Below are 18,695 nucleotides of genomic sequence, written 5' to 3' on the forward strand. Positions count from 1 at the left end.
CCTTCACTTTTGCACTCAAGGATCACTTTCGCCACTCTGCATACTCTGCATGCAACAGTGTCTTTTCCCCTCGTAGCAGATGTGTGTCGTTGTCTCTGAACCAACCGTTCGTCTAGCGGGCGTTTCCAATTCCCTGCCGCAGGAATTAGGCATCTCCTGCGTTTTGCTTCGTTTCTGCAGAACTGCTGCTGCTCTTTTTCCTTTTTTCTCGGCGGTTTCAAGGTCTTTTGTTTCCTTCTGGCGTAGAAACGGCCAATTCCCCTCAACAGTCTGAGGTTCCGGCGCGTGTGCAGACCCGTGACACACCTCTCTGATTCGTTTAGAAAAAGTCCGTTTTTTCCTGTCGTTGTCCTTTTCATTCCTTCTCTCATTCATTTCCCTCGTCACCTTTCTCCCTGGCTTGCTGGCGTCTTCGCGGTTTTCACACGCCTCGACTTTCTCCGGGCCTCCTCCAAGCCCGGACAGCGGCGGGCAGGCGAAACCACGAGAATACCACGAACCTTTTCCTTCTCTTCCGTTTTCTTTCCTCTCCTCCCTTTTGTCTTCCCTCTTTCTTCCTTATTTTCTCGTTTTCCTGTCTCGATTTTTTTTCTGAGTCCTTTCCTCAGTCTTTCTCGCTTCTGCAACAAGGCTTGCACAGAAACGAGGGCGTCCACACTTGCGTTGCTTTTTCCTGCGCTCTGTAGCGACTCTCGAGAGACAGTGGAGTTTTGGAGTCGCTGGGGGACGGCGACGCGTATAGAGAAAAACCGCAGAAAAGAGAGGCAATTTCGCTCTTCTCCCTTCTCTGGTCTCCGTCCGCGTTTCTCCCTCCAGCGAGCGAATCGCAGACTCGCGGAACCCGTCGAATTCTCCCTTTTTGCCCAGCCGCTAGTTGACACTGCTCCAAGAAGCATTTTTATCTCCGACACTAGGTCGAATGCCCCGGGATACTCGATTTGTCAACCAGGATACATACGTGTATGTTTGCGTATATGTAGCGCTCTTGTCGATTTTACTGCGCATGGCGCTTGATCTATGTTAGTGAGGAAGAGAATGCGCGACCGCTTGCCGGCCGTTGCTTCGAGCGCGCCCCGCGGCGAGGAAAGGACGTAGACGACCGCGTCGAATCCTTCACTTGGTCGACGGCTGGGGTCACAGAGGCCTTCCTGCGGGCGATGAGGCAGCCTCGCTTTTCGCGAGTGTTTTGTCGGTCGACGCGGTGTGCATCGCGATGACTCGCGAGTCACGCAAAACGCAAAGCTTCAGCTGCTCTCTTGCCTCTCGCCTTTGAAGACGACGAGAACCCAGATCCGCGACGATGCCCCCGCTGCCTTGATGCGCAGGTCACCGGCCGGCGGATCTTCGAGGAAGCACACAAACGAAGGGAGGAAAGAACAAGAGCGAAGAACACGAGAGGAATCCGGAGAGGAGATCAAGTGAACGTCAGAGACGCCAACAAGGAAGAAAATACGCGACGAGAAGAGCAAGAGCTTCCGCCCACCTCACGGAGTTCGAGCGCACTCCTATCGAGACTGCTCTGTGCAGGCCGGTGAGACGCGGCGACAGCTTGTGTCTCCTCCCCGTCACTCGAGGTTCGTTGCGTCTCTCGCGGAAAGGTCCTAAGCTGCACACTCCAATGGCGACGCCTGCGGGGCTCCCCCCGCCTGCCTTTGGACCGGCGAGCCTGTCGCCAGCTGCGGACTTCAGCTTCTCAGCAGGCGCAAATGGCAGCAGCGACTGGCAGTGCTTGGACAGCGTGTGGTACCGGAAGTTAGACGTCTTCGACATGGAGTGGAAGCATGAGCGCCAGCTCTTCGACCTCTTTGTCGTCGCCGCTGCGCCGTACGGAGGTCCCGTTGCCTGCGTCCGAAACGAGAAGGTGTTCCAGCCGGCAAAGAAAAATATCAAACCGGAGCTGCAGGTGAGCGCTTAGATTCTCTAGGAAGGCGCGTTGGGAGAGCGAAGCCACACGTACCCAGCTGTCCTTTGCAAAGTGAGTTCCAGGTGACATGCCTCGCTCTCTCAGATCGCCACCCGCGTTGAGATGTCCTGCTGACTCCACCCGGGTGCTCCGAGTCTCTCACGCAGTCTCTCCGGAGGAGATACGGACCGGCAGCAGGCACACTCAGCATGCGGCAAGCTACCACGGCTTCCTCTGTGGCGGGGTGCTCTCGACGAAGTCTTCAGTCGCCGGGGTCTCGTGCTTTCAGGGCGCGTTGGTGCGGATCGTACGAGCACTTGAGGAGGCGTTTTTTCGCGATGTTTAAAACGAGTGAGAATAGTAGGGACCCATGAACTGCGCCATTCCATCAGGTGTCGACGTGAGGCTACCTATGCCGAAAGGGCTGGCGAGCTTGCTGTTTCCTTTTTTGAGGCGTTGCAGTGATACCGAATGTACACCTCGCTGCCAAGAGAATGTAATGCTTTTGCAGCTGCAGTTCCTTATTCTCGCGTTCGTATTCTTCGAAAGCCACCCCCCATTTTCCCAGGGTGCTTCCCGGCTGTTCGGCACCCCTTCACGATACTGCGAGACACTCGTCTCGCCTCCCTAGATGTTTTACGAGATGCAGGGATCTCGTTTCTTGGTCGCTCTGTGGAGGACGGCAAGGCCGCCTGAAAATTCGATGATGTTCTTTCGAATGGATTTTCGTCTGCACTCTTGCACTCAGATAGATCACGCCAGTCTTGTTTTTGGTCACGGGTTGACATCGTGTCAGAACAATATTTTCTTTTTTCACTTTCCGCTGGGAAGTTTGCATTTATCTTGCGTGACGCCGCCCATGGGCTTGCGTAAGATTATTTAGAGTACATCGAGCCGGTACTCTGAACATCAAGAGACAACGTTGTCTTGCTGCAAAAGTCACTGGTCTACCATAGAGCACGGTAACGCATAGAGTCGGCAAACCAAGACCTTCAAGATGTAAACCGTGAATCCACCTCCCGGGGAGTGTCTCGCTTGACAGGAAGCGTCGGCCGGTGCACCAGCGCCGTGTGGGGAGTCGCTGCGAGGTACCGGTGTGACGTTCACTTTACTCTCTTTGCTGTCTCCCTCACCTCTCCGTCGACGACTGTCTCTGAACGAGTATCGTGTTTCGAGCGAGAGTCTTCACCTTCCTCTCTTCACACGACGGAAGCGTTCTTGGTGAACGGTCCGATGAACGACTTCCGTCGAGCCTCCCGTTGTCTCCCAGTCTGTTCCGTCCTTCTTCGCTCGTGCTGCCTGCTGTGACATGCGCAAACATGTAGCGCCGTCGACGCTTCTCTCTGGACTGGAGAGAGCTGTGGAGAGCCGCTCTCTTGTCCTCAGGAGCTGTGTTGTTTGTTCCAGATATTCTCGGCCCGCGGGCGCCTCCTCGCCAAGTCGCCGTGGACGTATAGCCGGCTGGTCACCATGAGCTGGAACAACGACGAGGTGAGACTGGACAGAGAAGACACAGAAGAGGCCGCTCCGCTCCAGCGCCTCTCGGATGTCTCTTCCAGCGGTCCCAAACCACCTGCAAGGAACCGGTCACCTGTTGCTGCTTTCGTCTCGCTTCCGCGTCCCGCCGTGTAGAGGAAAGCAGATGTAAACCGACGCGTGCGTCGCGCCTGCTTCTGCCGTGGAGAGAAGAGGTTTGGGTTCACCTCCGTCGTGGTTTTGCGCGCTGAGGGACGCAGCGTCTCCTGCCTTTTCAGACAAATCCTTTTCCACTTCACAAGCAGCGTGGAGACCGGCGTCGAGGGATCTCTCCAACCGATTCACGAGTCGATCCAGATCAATATCAAAGTTCGGTGGCGATTGGCGGAAACAGAAAAACAACTCGCTCTTGGCGTGGGGTGGCGGCTTGAGACATGCAAACATGTGTGTATACAGGTCGAAAGAACGTCTACAAATATACCTAAGAAGGCGAGCGACGTCATGGTGAACCTGTTCAAGTGCGGACAGGTAGCCAGACGTACGCCCCCAAAGCATGGGTCTGGACTCCGCTCGATGTACTCGTGGTGTTCCGATTGTCTCTCGTCTGCGTCTCTTTTTGGTGTCGCTGTCATCCCCTTGTTCTCTACCTTCTCGATGGACATGTGGTAGCTATGTCACCCTTTGCCTGCGGCCTCGTGCAGCATTCTGCTCTCTTTTTTCCTCCTTCTCGGCTGCGCCTCAGGTCCTCGTTTGTGTGTTTCAAGATGGCGTAGTTCGCACGTTCTCCCCGCAGTGCGAGAAATTGCATTTCTTCTCTCTAGACGAAAGAATCAAAGTGGAGGGGGGGCTCGTTCAGGCGGCTGTGGGGGGCTGCGGCATCGTCGCTCTGACGGCGGCGCTGAATTTCTACTACAACGACGCGTTCGACCGCAGCCAAACGATCGTGCTACCAGACACAGGTAACGCGCCGATGCGACTCATAAAGGAGTTTCTCGCAAAAAGGTGAAAACTCAAGGGAACTCAAAAAACGAAAGGGCGGCCCCCAGACGGCGGGGAGAGACTACGAGGCAGGCCTCGCATCACAGGTTGAAGATGAAGGAAACGAACAGACAACGTGGAAGGGTGGAAAGGACGGTTGAGAAAAGGTGAGAAGGAAGAGGGCGAAACAGGTGGACGCGAAAAGAGCCGATTTCCTCCTTTTCCGTGGCGGACAACGATTTCCGTCTCTTCCGTCCGCTCTGCCTCGTCTCCTCATCTTTCGTTCTCCGAGTCGTTCCCTCGTTTCTTCGTCGTCTGTTTTCTCGGCGCTCTCTTGCAGTTCTGCCTCTGTACGTGATGTGAGGGTGGCTCTGTTGCTTACCTCTCTTTCGCTTATCTCTCTACAGAGACGCATGCGCAGAGAGTGATGCCGGCACCATGTATGCGCGCATCACTACACAAAGATGCACCTGGCCTTGTGTGGCTTCTTGCGGATGTTGACATGGCCGTATACGCGCGCCTTTTGGTGTGCATCTCTGGGTGCCCAGTTAGCTGTCTCTAAATACCGCGTCGATATGTTTCGTATCCTCTCTTTCCCCAACTGTGTCTGTATCCGTCTAAATAATGTCTCCATATCTTTCGCCTTCTCTCTTGCTCTGTGTAACTCTGTCTGTCAACCTGTCGCTCTCTTTGTCCATCGCTTGCTATATCTCTCTCTGTCTCGAGTTTTACCGATTTTTGTGTCCAGCTCCAATGCGTTCACTGTGTAGGTCTCCGAGGCCCGCCTCTGAGTCTGTGCATTTTGCCAGCGGCTCCATGCGCGGGATCTGACCCAAACGAAAAAACGTTTTCTTGGTTTTCTCCCTCGACGACGAAACTGGAGGAGCTGCGGATCGTCGTGGCCGCAGAGAGTGGGGCTCTGCTGCTTCTGGATCGACACAAATGCGTCGACTTGAAGTAGGAAATCTTTCGTTTCTGTGCATGCATCGCCTTGCCCGGACGCGCGAAAAAAAAACTGGGTGTCTCCTTGTGCTTGTCTCCATCTCGACTTCTCGATTAGACCCAGGAGCAAGACTGCAAACGTCACAGAGAGAGACACCAAGGGAGTAGACGTCTCTAGTGTGCTGTGAATGTCACCAGTGACGAAAGAGAAGAGCAGCAAGTCCTTGGTGGGCGCCGTTGCGTTTTTGAAAGTGCAGGCTGAATTTCTTCTTCAAGAGAGCCAGAGAGAAGTCTTGACATATCGTGGCAGGGTGGTCGAAAAAAAGCTATAGGCACCGGCGATGGAGACACCACTCGCTGGGATAGGACTATCTGTCTATCTACGTATATGATATACAACGTATGTATATACTATATCAATACACAGACACTATATATATATATATGTATTGTATATGAAAGGCTAAACTCATCTTTCGCTTTCCGAGAGAAAGCGAGGCACTTTTCAAGTCCGGCTCTCATGAAAAACAGTGATTCGTGGGGACGATTGAAACTCGTAGTTGTCTCCAGTAACAACACCTCTGCGTCGATGCTCAGTTTTTTTTCCATTGCATGCGCTTAAAAAGGTGCAGAGTCGCCTGTCCGAGGCGACGCCCTCTCCTCAGTTTTCTGTTCTCGCTGGCGTTTCTCGACCGTCTCCTGAGTTTCCCCACACGCGGAAGTCCGGGAACTGTCAGAGGGCGAAGCAGCTCGTTCTCCCTTTGACAACTTTCTCCAGCTTCGGCGTCGCGTTTCTCGCCACTCCTCTCTCGCTTCTCTTCCAGTCTTTTTTTGACTCGTTCGTTCGTTCCTCGCGGTCGCTTACCTCTGCCGAGTTTCGAATCACGGGAGCGCCAAGAACGAGAGTGCCCCGACTCTCTCCGTTTCGACGCTTTTCGCTCTTGAGCTGGTTCGAACTCTACAGCGTTGTGGCCTCTTCGTCTCTGCGGTGGTCGACGTTGGTCAACTGCGTCCTCTCTGTCTGCTTTCACCATCGTTGCTTCGTCTTCTGTTCGGCAGCGCTGCGTTCCTGTCCGCTGCGGTCTTGCCGCTCCCGCGCGCGCTCCCTTCAACGCAGCGAAACGCCTTCCAGTGCAGAGAGTCGAACCTAGAGGTTGCTGGCCGTGACTCAGAGCAAGTGCAGATGTTGCAGCCGGTGTGCTACCTTGCTTTTTTCTTGTCTGACGAAGCCGTGAGCGAGGAAATGAATCCACAACTATCGGTCAGCCTGTTCAGTGAATCTGAGAACGGCTCTTATCTCCCGCAGACTCGACGACGGCCCGTTTGTCGCTCTCTCCGTTTCGCGCTCTGGTCGCCTCCTCGCCTGTCTCTCTTCTACAGGGTACAGTGACAGAGCTGATGCAAAGCACGCGAAGGCGCAAGAGACAGGACCCAAAGCCATATGGAAGCAGACATGCGCAGCCAAGGGCAAATTTCCTGCTTCCGGAGCTTCGCTCTGGCCCTCAGAATGCACCTTGCGGATCAAAATGTACACTGATCCGTGCATGTATACGCCTATATATATATATATACATATACATATATATATATATATCTTTGTAGATCTAAACAATACCGTGTATGCAGACACCTCAATGAATGCATAGAGATGCTTGCACGCATCTTTACTCTATAAGCCGATGTACCAACTTATGCATATATGCTTATATATATTATAATATATACATATATACATATATATATGTAAATGCAACAAGGCCTGGTGTGTGTACAGTCGTAGGTTGGCCTGCTTGAATGTGTATACCAAGGATGGAGATGTCTGCAGAGCCGTTCGTCGCAAGATGCATTTCCCTGTTCATTAGCTTTTATGTGTATAGGTGTACCAGTGTTTCTTGGGCCTGTCTTTGCTTCTCAGGCAACTGAGGGTGTTGTCGACAGCGGGGATTCCTCGGGCAATTGCGTCGCCATTTCTCGAGAGACAAATGCGTCCGAAACAAGTCCAGTGGTGTGGCGACGATTGCCTCGCTTTGTACATCCCCATGCACACACCCTCAGGCGACGTTCAGGTGAGCCCAGAGACGAGCGCTTTTCGCTACTGGCTGTGGGTCGAACTTCAAGGTTGCATGCGCTCTACTTCCCCCAACCACAACTCCAACTTTTTATCCATCGCCTGAAACAAGTGTGGAACAGTCCCGACACAACCGTGAATCGCGCCCGTTTTTGTCGTGCACCACAGTTTGATATACATATACATACATATATATATATATATGTATATATATATATATATATATATGTATATATAGCTCTCGGCGTGTGTAACGAGGGATCCTTTGTGTGCATGTTTGTTGAGGTCCGTATATATGTATAGGAATGCTTGCGGACAAGGGCGTCTGCGTGATGTTGTGCGTGGATCAAGGCTTCTTTGCATCCGCACATGCAGTCTAGCATTCTATGCCTTTGTTTACTATATTCTTATAATCACCTCGTAGCTTGCATGTACGCTTACACGTAGACGTCCATGTGTATATTTTCAGATTTGCTCAGTTGCGTGTACCTACACGTCTACGTACGGATACACCTGCATGCGTTCTCACATTTACGCATGTAACTCCAAGCTTGCATGTTTCTTCGTCCGTCTCTAGTTGAATATACCCTTAAAAACGCATGCAGTGACATCTTTACTGTGTCTGTGCCCAGGCGGGGTTGCGCAGAGCCGTGTATGCATGCGTAGGTCTCAGCAACCATACGGTGTTCCAGATTTGTCTGACCGGATGTGTGATCGCAGCGCGAGTTGTTTGCACGTCGTCGACTCACCAGTGGAGTCGAGTGCAGGAAATGCTGTTTTGCGTTTGTTCTGTGGTGTGAGCCGTTCTTGTTGATGTCGGTGTTCCGTTGATCGCCTTCTCGCCGGTGGATTTGATGGTCGTTGCTTGATGTCCAGGCAGAAAAGGTCTGGAAGCTGGCTACCAGGTTCTGGACATGTCACACTGTACATACATGGTGTCTCTGGTGACTTGATCCGCACTGGAGGAACGCTGTTTACACCGGGTGTATGTACGGATAGCAAGCGCTCGCCGTTTCTGTCTCTCGTTGAAAACCGATTTCACCGCTCTTGCGGGGAGTTTTGTCGCGCGGCATGCGATCCCTGCAGCACACGCTGTTTCTGGGAGGCCCAAAGAACGAATGGCTGCCTTTCCAGTACGGAACGACGCGCGGCGGATCGGTTCTCTTGCTGGTCTCCGAAGTCGATGGACTGCGCATCGTGACGAACAGTAAAACCGAGTTTCTGCACAGAGTCGCCGCGAGCACAGACGCGGTTTTCTCCGTCGGCAGCTGCGAACCGCCAGCGATGCTCTGCTACGCCGTGGAGCGGTACCGGGCTCACGACGCTGCGGCAGACGAGAGTCTGCGGTCGATCAAGCAAGACTTAGGTGAGCTAGCGGTCGTCGCGGTTGCGGCAGAGAGGAAACTCGGTCCTTTCGAGCTCACTCGTTAAAGAATCTGAGAGTCGGAGATCGAGGAAAGACGCTAGATGGGAGGTCTTGACGGCTCAGCGACCCACAGAGCAGGACGCACAAACAGGGCGTCGAGGCGAACCGCGTGGAGACATCTTCATGAGCTGTCCCCATAAAAAGCTGCTTGAATGGGAGGGAGAGTCCACACATGCATTTGGTCTTTCTGACCCCCATTACGAAGCGCCGCGTCGGAAACCAAGGCGCAGAGAAAAGTTCCATTTTTTTCCAGAAAGACTTCTTCAAGTGAACTGAGAGGCACGGCGAATGCACCCGCTGCCTCTGTCCGCGTATCCGTTCTCTGTCGTTCGACCGAAGGCCTTCAAGAAAACCTGATTTCTCCGTCGAAGGGAACAACGAGATCTTGGCAGAGAGGCCTGGGACTGAGAACCGATGAACGATCCACACAGTCGAAAAAAAATCTCCAGAGAAGAAGAATCAGGGGAAAAACTGAAACTTTCAGATCCATGCTGTGTCTGCCTGCACCCGTACACGTACACAAGACAAACCAACACCAGACAAATACGTATATACATATACACATATATACATATATATACATATATATAGATATATATGTAGAGTGCCTCGTGAGCAGAGAGAAGATACATGTGCATGCGTCCATGAACGCATTTCTTCACATGCATATATCCATATGCATATGTACCGATATGTGCATATCCATGTACGTATATATGAATGCTTCTATACATGTACAGATCCACATTCATTATTTGTACATCTGTGTACATATGAGTGCATGCATAGATCCTTATACATATTTCCATACGTCCACATACGAGTCTACGCAAATCGGATTCGGGGCAGGGAAATCTGGAGCGAGAACATGTGTGGAGGCTCTCGTTCTTTTTCGCACTTGGATTCTGTTTCCCTGCATGCGCGGTGCTTTCTTTTTAGCTGAAGCAGCAGAGGCATGCATCGACGCAGCGACGTACGAGTGGCAGTTTGAGCAAGCGGCGGCGCTCCTTCAGGCTGCTGTGTTCGGCCGCCAATTTCTGGACGGAGGAGCCCGGCAAAGTTGCAGATCCTTTGTCCGCGCATGCAGAGACCTCAGGTGAGAAGCGGCGACTCGGTCACCCTCGTTTTCTCAATGCTGCCAAGCGAAAAACTCGGGATGCTATGTGCATGCCAGTGTGTACGCACATATCTATGCATGTCTACCAATATACATATAAATATATATATATATATATTATATACATATGTTTTAATGCATGCGTACGCATCTGGGCCGAACGGCGCGCCATTGGAGCGGTGTGGATCTGCGTGAGTGGATTTATGTCGGCTTGCCTCTGCCTGCTTTTTAGTCACTCTTCCATTTGCGGCAGGTGCGCATTTCATACCAGCGTATGCCCAATTGTGTGTACACCTCTTCACAACGCTGCACGTATATCTCCATATCTCTATTTATCTGTATTTCTCTCTCTCTATATATATATATATGTATCTGTGTGTTTCGATATATGCGTTTTTATCTTTGGACTTTTTCTGTTGGTCACTATTCTTTCTATTTCTTGTCGTTCGTTGTCAGGATTTGCTACGCAGTTCGACAGCCACCTTTAGAGATGCCGATTTCTGTCGCTCAGCTGCGGCACATGAGTCTCGCTACACTCGTTCGTCATATTGCCAAGTAGGTTTGCGTTTCGTTTTTCTTCGTGTGATGCATTCTCTGTTTTCGCTGCGTTTCGTCTGGGCTCTGCTTTATCTCTCTTCAAGACGCGCGCGCGCGCGTCTTTGCTTTCTTTCTCTTTTCGCGTTTCCTCCACTCTACCCCGCATTCAGCCGTTCTCCATCTTGTCCCAGTCGCCGACATTCCCGAATCCTTCTTCTTTCTTCGCCTTTTTACTTAGTTGAGTCTCACACCGGGGAACCACATGGCACAGCTTGTCGTTTCTTGCCGTCCCGTTCTTCTTGTCTCTTCTTGTCTCGTCTTGTCTCTTCTTGTCTCGTCTTGTCTCGTCTTGTCTCGTCTTGCCTGCGGGAGCTGGGTTCGCTCTGTCGTGGTTTCTTCGCTCGCGTCGTCCTGTCGTTTTTTTGCTCGCCTTCTCCTCGCGTTAATGCCAGCTCACCGCCGTCGCGCAGCTGGCGGTCGGCCATCGCCTGCGCCGTTTGCGTTGCCGTTGGTCCTCCGCAGTCGGCGGCAACACCTGCTGGCCTACCGCATCTGCCAGTACGTAGGCCTGCCTGCGCGAGCGGTCCTCGCGTCGTGGGCGATGGAGAAAATTCAGCACAGCGTCTCCTTGACGGATGAAGAACTCTCCGCCGTCGTCTGTCGACGCCTCGCGCTCGCGTCCTCGGAGTCGCCTTTGGTCCTCGGCTCTCCCCCCGCGCTGCACAAAGAAGGAAAAGAAAAACTCGCCTCCGTCCTCCCGCTCGCGAAGGTCGCTCTCTGCGCTGCGCAGGCCGGCCGGCCTGTCCTCGCCACTCGACTGACCGAGTTCGAAGTTGTAACCAAGGTGAGAACTGAAAGAAGACGCAGAAGTCGACGCGAAGGAAGGAAAGAAAGGAGACAGAGAGAAAGAAGGAAACCAGGAGATTGCAGAAGGAGAGGAAAGGGAAGGAGAGAGACAGAGAAAGAAGAGGCAAACGGCCGTCGAGGCACTTAAGAAGAGGAAATGGACAAAGCCGCAGGTCGAGGAGAAAGTATGAGAGGAGAGTGTCGAGAAGCGATCGCGCAACCGGACTGAGCTGTTTTTGTGGAGAGAGCGTCTTTCCGGCATTGTCATACGGTCCTCTCTATATGAGCTGCGACAGTCTTCCTCCGTCGGTATCTCGTTATCCGTTCTGCCAATCTTCTTTTTTCCTCTTCGCTGCGCCACACCCCCTCAGTCCTGTCCTTCCGCTGCTCTTTTGTTTGACGCTCAACACCCTCTGTGTTTTCTCGTAAAGCGCCGCCAGTAACGGGAGACAACAGGACTTGAATTCTCACATGAGGGCGTCCTGTGGGGTGCGGGGACAGAGTCACTGAATTGAAGTTTACAGCGACACTGCAGACGCGTAAGAAGCCGTGATTAGGCGCGGACGCTCGAGAGCACCAAGTCGGTGTTTTCTCTGCGTCTTCGCTTTCGGTCAGTGGTTGTGGCTTCCGCGAATTCGGACGATAGCGTTATTTCCTCGTCTTCTTTCGGCGTCATCGTGCAGAGACGAGACACAATCTCCTTGTGGTGTGGAAATCAAACTCTTCAACGGCCGTCATGTCCTCCGTGTCAGTTGTCGCTCCTCTCTCGGGCAATGCCTTCCTGGAGAGCGTTCTGCTGTACCTTTTGCCCCGACGTCTTGAAATGCCTGTCGTTTCGACTTTGCAGGAACAAGTCAAAATGCTCTTGAAACTGGCAGAACTAAACATCGCCATGGAGAAGGCCGTCGGCTCTGGGGACCCTGACCTCGTCATGCAGTGTCTGTACAGCGCACTCGCTCACGAGCAACAAGCCACCGGCGAAGAGTACGCGGTGGCAACTCCGAAACTGTTGTTACGTTGTTTTTTCTCCTCCCAAATATGACACAGATCTATCTGTCTATCTCCAAATCTATTTATCTATATCTATCTATATGCATATATATATATATATATATATATCTTTCTCTACCTATTAATCTAGACGTTTGATGCGGCGAGGTCTGTCGATGTCAATTTTGCCTTTCGCCTCGCTTGTGGGCGCGCGCCTTTTCCGCGCCCACCCGCGGCGTCTGGCTCCTGACTCGCGATCTACTCGTGGCTGCATGTCAAGCGCAGAGACATAGACGCACAGCGTATAGAGAGAGAGAGCGACAGAGGGACATACAGATCCCTGGAGAGAGAGACAGACGCACAGAGAGATAGAAACACAGACAGACTGCCAACAGATAAATGGAGGTCGGCATTCATATATATGTATATATATATATATACAGAGATAGATAGATAGACGTAGATAGAGATGTATAGAGTGGTCGATTGAGAGATAGATAGAGTTCGATATTGATAGGTAGAGGGATAGGTAGATTGATGCAGGCAGAGATAGACAGAGAAATAGGTCGATAGATACGTAACCGTATAACCATATCTCGATGTCTCCATGTCCGTCTGTGAGTTGTCTGGGGTCCGTTCTATGCATAAGAAGACATCTGTTGTGTTTCATCCTCTCGGGTGTGCGTGTGCATTTGAAACGCTTCAAACGGAGTGAACTTTGCGAAAGTCTTTTGTCTTAGACAAATTCCATGGGAACCGGAAGAGCCGCATGGCTCGTTGACAATTAGCTGTCGGTGGATATTGGTCTACGACGTGTGTGTTGCAGATTCGGTCGAATGTCGCGTTTTCTTTTGGTATTCTCTGTCTCACCACTTTCGGCGTTGTTCGTTCTTTAGGTCGGACTTGTCGCTGCTGATCGAGGTTCTGCATGATCGACCTCTCGCTCAAGACCTTTTCGCTTTGTACTGTCGAGAAACCGGACAGCGAAACATGGTACGCAGAAACGGAGAGAAAGGCGACTCACTTCTTCTCCGCTTTTGTGTCGGTCGTCTCCTTTCTTGGCTGCTCCCTTGTCCTCTCCTTTTCTCAATCGCGTTGTGTCACTTGCGCTCTCTCGGTTGACGTCTCTCTCTTGTCTCTCCACTTGGTCTCCGTTTCTCACTCCCGTTTCTCTCGCCTTCTTTATCTCCTTCGCCTTCCTCACTTTCTCCTGCTTCTCCCTCCGGACCTGTGAAGCGGGCATGCGTTGCCCGCCTTGCCGAGGCCTCTCCCTCCTCTCCCATATAGCCTGCCTGAGTGGTTCTTTCTTTCCTCACACGGCTTAGGCATGTCTGCCGTCGTCTCTGCCGAGGCTTCGCTCGCTTCTCCAACTTTCTCCTCGTGTGACGGAGGCCTCTCCTTCCTCTCCTTCCGCTGCTTTCTGGCGCAGCCTCCTTCTTTCCTCTTTGGGGCCTGTCATGTCTCACCGCTCCACCGTGTTGCGAATCGAGACGCGTTTGGCGTCTGTACACTCCAGCGCCGAGAGCGCCTGGGCGCGTACCACAGGCCTCGAGCGGAACGACGCTGACGTTGGCGTCCGGATCTTTCTTCTGTTCACTGCAGCTTCAACTGTACTACGAAAGAAGCAATCGCGCGTGCGACGCAGGCTGGACGGCGTTGACTGTGGCATCTCGTCAACGCTCTGGGGAAGAAAAGAAAAAGACACTACGGCGCGCCGCCAGGGGGTTCGCGGACTGCCAGACCTCCCAGGACCTTGCGGCCTTCGCGCATGCAAGCGTCCTCTCTCAAATCGACCTGCTCAACTACCAAGTATGTGACGTTTTCCTCCCGACACAGATGCACTGAGACAGAGTCTCGAGAGGCGGCCTGTGGTTTCAGGTCCAGCCGACCGTTCGGACGCTTCGCCAGGCTCGCATAAGTCGCGACGGCCTTTCACCTGAGGGGACAGAGCGCGGAGAGCAAGCAGAAAGAAACGCGAGTGGAGAAAAGAAATCTTGACGCTCGCAGCAGATGAAGACAACTGGCCCGAAGCGCTTCCGTCGTATATCTGCCCATGCCGATATAGTATCCAATATATCTTTATATATACATATATATATATATATATATATATATTTATTTATATATGCTTGTGTCGCATTAGTCGCGGATCATGAGTCTCCCACACGTATACAAGTGCTTCCTGTCCACATGGGTACACACATCCATACGTAAATGTATATTCACATATATATATATATATATATATGCATGTACATATATATATATATATATATATATGCATGTATATATATATATATATATATGCATTTGTGAATACGCGTATGCGTGTACAGGGAGGTACATTGATAGTCGAGTCCAAGAGTCAAACCATTGCTGCAGGTGACGCACATTCATACGCAGGTACACTTGAAGGCATGGTTGTGGAAACAGATATGTGATTGGGAGTCCGTTCCGTCTTTGTTTTCAGACCGAACTGGAGGTGAAGGCAAACTCGCGAGGCTGGTCACACCCGCCGCATGTCTTTGTCGGTCTGTCCCTCATGGAGACTGTGCGTCAGGTGATTCTCAAGTGAGACGCCATCCGCTTCTGCATGCACGCAGTCATCTGTGCAATTTGCCGCATGCAGTCGTTCGTTGCATGCAGTCTTTCGCTGCATGCGCGTGCCTTTCTTCGACTGCTGGGCCATCCCGTCTCCGCCCCGTTCACCGTCTGCTTCTGCCTGACACTGTGTTGGCTGCGTCTCGAAAATTCGACGGCCTCTCAGAAAAAATGAAGTTGCATGCAGAACCACACATACGTACACACGTACATATAAGCATATTTATATATATATATATATATATATATATATGTATATGGGTATTTTCATAGAGTTTCATACATATGAATATACATATATATATATATGTTAATTCATATCTGTTGGTTTATTGCTGTACGAAGATATATATATATATATATATATCGTTTCTTGTGTACATACGTCCAGAGGCGTGCATATTATTTAGCTCCACGAATGTTTTGATTTGGTGACAGCGTCTGACTGTCGTCAGATGGGTCACCTCCGAGTTGTTGGTCTTCTTTCATTCGACTTCGTTTAGGGCGTGAGGTTTCTCTTTCGTTGCACAGAATGGAGTTTCACGAGGCAGACAACTTGCAGAAGGTTTTCAAAATTCCAGAGAAGCGCTACTGGCGCTGCAAGATCGACGCACTCGCTGATGGGTGAGGACGAGGCGCGTTGAAGGCAGCGATAGCGACGAGTGGACGAGAGAGTGAAGGGAGAATGAGAGAGAATGTGGAGAAAGAAGAAAAAAGAAGGATAGGAGGTGAAGGAGGCAGAGAGGGAGAAAAGGGGGAAGCGAAGAGATCGAGGTAAAAAAGGAAGAGAGAGGGGAGGAAGAGGTGAAGAAGAAAAGAAAGAGAAGGACAGGTGAGGGTGGAGGCGGCAGAGGAGACGAAGAAGGCCGAGAAGACCGAGCCGCATGCGTGCCAAGAAAAGAACAGAAGGAAGGAGAAGATGAGGAAGCGAGCTGAGGCAAGCGAGCAGTCTCACGAAAGAAAGATGCGACGGACGGAATCGGTGAATGTTGGAGTCTTCGTTGACGATGATGGCTACCGAGTGAAAAAAGGAGAAACGTTGTGCGCCACGACAACCGCCTGAAACACCGAAACGCAGAGCGGCTTTTGGGGGGGCATGCGCCGGGGAAAGAATTCGACGAACAGAAGAAAGCCTGTAGAAGCATGGAAGGGAGACGCTTTCTCCCTTCTCTTCTCTATCTCTCACATTCTCGGATCCGAGTTAGAATGCACACTCGCAACGAGGCTTTCCATGTGATTGCATCACATTGCTTTGCTCTGCACCAGGTTCTCCAGAACGTCTCAAGTGACTTTCCTCTCGGAAATGCCAGCTTGGAGGCGCTGGAGACAACCGTTTAGAAGCTCGTCAGGAGCGTACAGGGGAACAGGAAGCTGTTTGCTTCTCGCCTTCCAAAAGCAGGGCGACGCCGCTTGTTCGGGCAGTGAACGATCACTCGAGAAAAACTTGTCTGTTTCTGATCCTTTCAGACGCTTCTTCGACGAGCTCCTCGCTTTCGCCCAGTACCGAACATCGCCGGTCGGCTACGATCCCTTCATCACAGCCTGCATGCGCAACGAGGCCTGGGAAGCTGCAGGTCGGAAAACGAAACATCTGCATGCGTAAACAAGAAAAACGACGCATCACCTGTGGATGTGCCTGGAATATGCATACATACACATGTACATACGTGCATACATACATATATATATATATATATGTATATATATGTATATTTACCTGCATGTTGCTCTGTATCATCTGTACGAACAAGGAGAGACTTTGCTTTCAGTGTGGTGGAGGCGTGAGAGACAAGAAAAGATCTTTGTGCGGTTCTGTTCAGCGAAACTCGTGCCAAAGGTGAAGGACCCCGAGGAACAGGCTATGTGGTACTCTCAGCTGGGCATGCAGCGCGAGGCGGAGGAGGCTGCAAAGAACGCCGGCTCTCAGGTGAGGTGTAGCGGAGCTCCCTGAAAACGCAGCTGTTTCTCGTCCGCAGAAAGGCGAAACAACACCTGAGGAGCCCAGAACAGATCCTCAGGTCGTCACCTTGTTGAACTGTCTCCTCGTTCTGTGGAGAAGTCCAGAAAAACGAACAGAACGGAAGTCTTATCTGATCGTGTCTCAGAGAGAGACCCAGAAAATACCTGGGCATTTGCAAATTGTTTTCTCTCGTTGTCTTGACTGAGCAGAGCGAGCATGCAGTTGCAGCGTAATCGCCTTTCTCTCTCTCTTTCGCTCTCTCCCGGCTGTGCAGTCTCTCAGCGGCGGCTTGCTTCAGACCCTCACAGACGCCCTCAAAGGCCGTCGCTGAACGGTAACTGCACTCCCGGCCCAACCTCAACTGCATGAAGATGGAAGAATACAGGAACAAGAACTCCCCGATTCGAAAGTCTCACCATATATATAAATATATATATATATATATAAATATATATATATATATATGAATATATATGAACAAACCCCTGCTTCTCTATTCCTCGCTTCTGCTCGCCTCGTGTCTGTTTCTGGGTTTCTTTTTAAAGATTTTTTTTTCGTCTCGCGCAAACATACAATCTGTCTTTTCAAATCGTTCTGCTCAAATGCCGGTTTCTTCGATCGGTCAACGCTGTTTGCTTTCTCTGTCGGCGTCCAACGCCTATCTCTGTGCCTCCAGCGATGCGCTAAACAGCCGACCTTTTCAGATACACTCGTTGGCGGTCTCCTGTTTTTTTATTATCTGCGCGCGTTCTCGTCCTTTCCACTTCTGAGTGCTCCCTCTCGTCGCGCCTTCTTCTCTTATCACCCTCTCTTCTCTGTCTTCTCTTTTTACCCTCTCTTCTCTCTCCCCTTATCACCCTCGCTTCTCTGTCTTCTCTTATCACCCTCTCTTCTCTGTCTTCTCTTATCACCCTCTCTTCTCTGTCTTCTCTTTTTACCCTCTCTCCTTTTTCTTTCGTGTCTCTTCTCTCTTTTCTTCGTCTCTCTTCTCTCTTTTCTTTCTGTCTTTTCTCGGTCTCTCTCGTCGTTACTTCAGTCTTGGTTCTCTTCTCCCTCGTTTTTCCTGCCGTCCCTGTCTGTTGCCTCGTCGTCCTCCCCGTTTCTCCGTCTTGTGTATCGTTGCTCTCGATTCTCGCTCTTGCGTAGCGGAGTCTGCAGAAGAAGGATAGCAGTCACCTTGAAGACACAAAAAAGCAGCCTCTTTGCAGGCTTTTTTGCGTCGATTCGAATTGAGGCCGAGACAACAGAAAGAAGAAAGCAATCTCCAGTTGAAGTAGCTCATGTCGAAAACGCCAGGTCGAAGAGGAGTATCTACAGAGGACACTGTTAGGATATAGTGAACACAGTGTGGCTGTGGTTTCTCGAACATAAATGCTGTGTAGGAGCTTTCTTTCCAAAACTCCACCTCAACAGATGTGCAGTCTCCTTCATGTGTTGCTGTTTCTCGCACGCAACTCGGCTGTTCTCTGATAACATCGGTGTCGTCGCTTCGAAAAAACGAAGCCGAAGCTGAGAGCGTTGAAGTCACACGATAGGGATTGTGCCGGTGTGTACCTCCTTGATTCGTGTGAGGGTGCCTCTGACGTTTTCCTGTTCACTCTCTGAGTCAGCAAAAAAGCAGACGTAAGCAGACTTCCCCGCAAGCAGCTTGTTATTCGTGAACTTTGCAGTTTTGGGATCATGTCTCTTGATAGCTGAGAGTGCTCTGGACTCCGGTCGGAGGCGCCCGCCGAGAACAGAGAGCAGAGCGAGGATCTGTGATCGGACCCAAACACTGCGACAGTTGGAGAGCGTTGGCAAAAGACCAGAGGTCCACCTCCCTAGCGTCATCCGTATAGGTCCTCGCAGAGG

The 18,695-nt window shown here is 51.3% G+C and overlaps 2 protein-coding genes across 2 annotated transcripts; one reads left to right on the forward strand and one right to left on the reverse strand.

Moving 5' to 3' along the window:
• The first annotated feature begins 175 nt into the window (after positions 1–175).
• On the forward strand, positions 176–18,484 carry TGME49_320670 (vacuolar protein sorting 16, putative). Its single transcript, XM_018783005.1, has 18 exons — positions 176–1,903; positions 3,311–3,394; positions 4,122–4,338; positions 5,128–5,314; positions 6,606–6,680; positions 7,215–7,365; positions 8,454–8,733; positions 9,733–9,889; positions 10,367–10,465; positions 10,970–11,291; positions 12,141–12,277; positions 13,180–13,276; positions 13,886–14,092; positions 14,754–14,854; positions 15,416–15,508; positions 16,352–16,458; positions 16,705–16,811; positions 17,119–18,484. The coding sequence occupies exons 1-18, from the start codon at positions 1,619–1,621 to the stop codon at positions 17,173–17,175; spliced, it is 2,763 nt and encodes a 920-aa protein (XP_018638078.1). The 5' UTR covers positions 176–1,618; the 3' UTR covers positions 17,176–18,484.
• Positions 17,877–18,674, reverse strand: TGME49_320660 (hypothetical protein; the record flags this gene model as incomplete). Its single annotated transcript, XM_018783004.1, has 2 exons — positions 17,877–17,996; positions 18,399–18,674. The coding sequence occupies 2 exons, from the start codon at positions 18,672–18,674 to the stop codon at positions 17,877–17,879; spliced, it is 396 nt and encodes a 131-aa protein (XP_018638077.1).
• Between the last annotated feature and the right edge of the window lie 21 nt (positions 18,675–18,695).

This window comes from Toxoplasma gondii, chromosome IV, assembly GCF_000006565.2.
Source record: "Toxoplasma gondii ME49 chromosome IV, whole genome shotgun sequence".
In the NCBI taxonomy this organism is placed as follows: domain Eukaryota; phylum Apicomplexa; class Conoidasida; order Eucoccidiorida; family Sarcocystidae; genus Toxoplasma; species Toxoplasma gondii.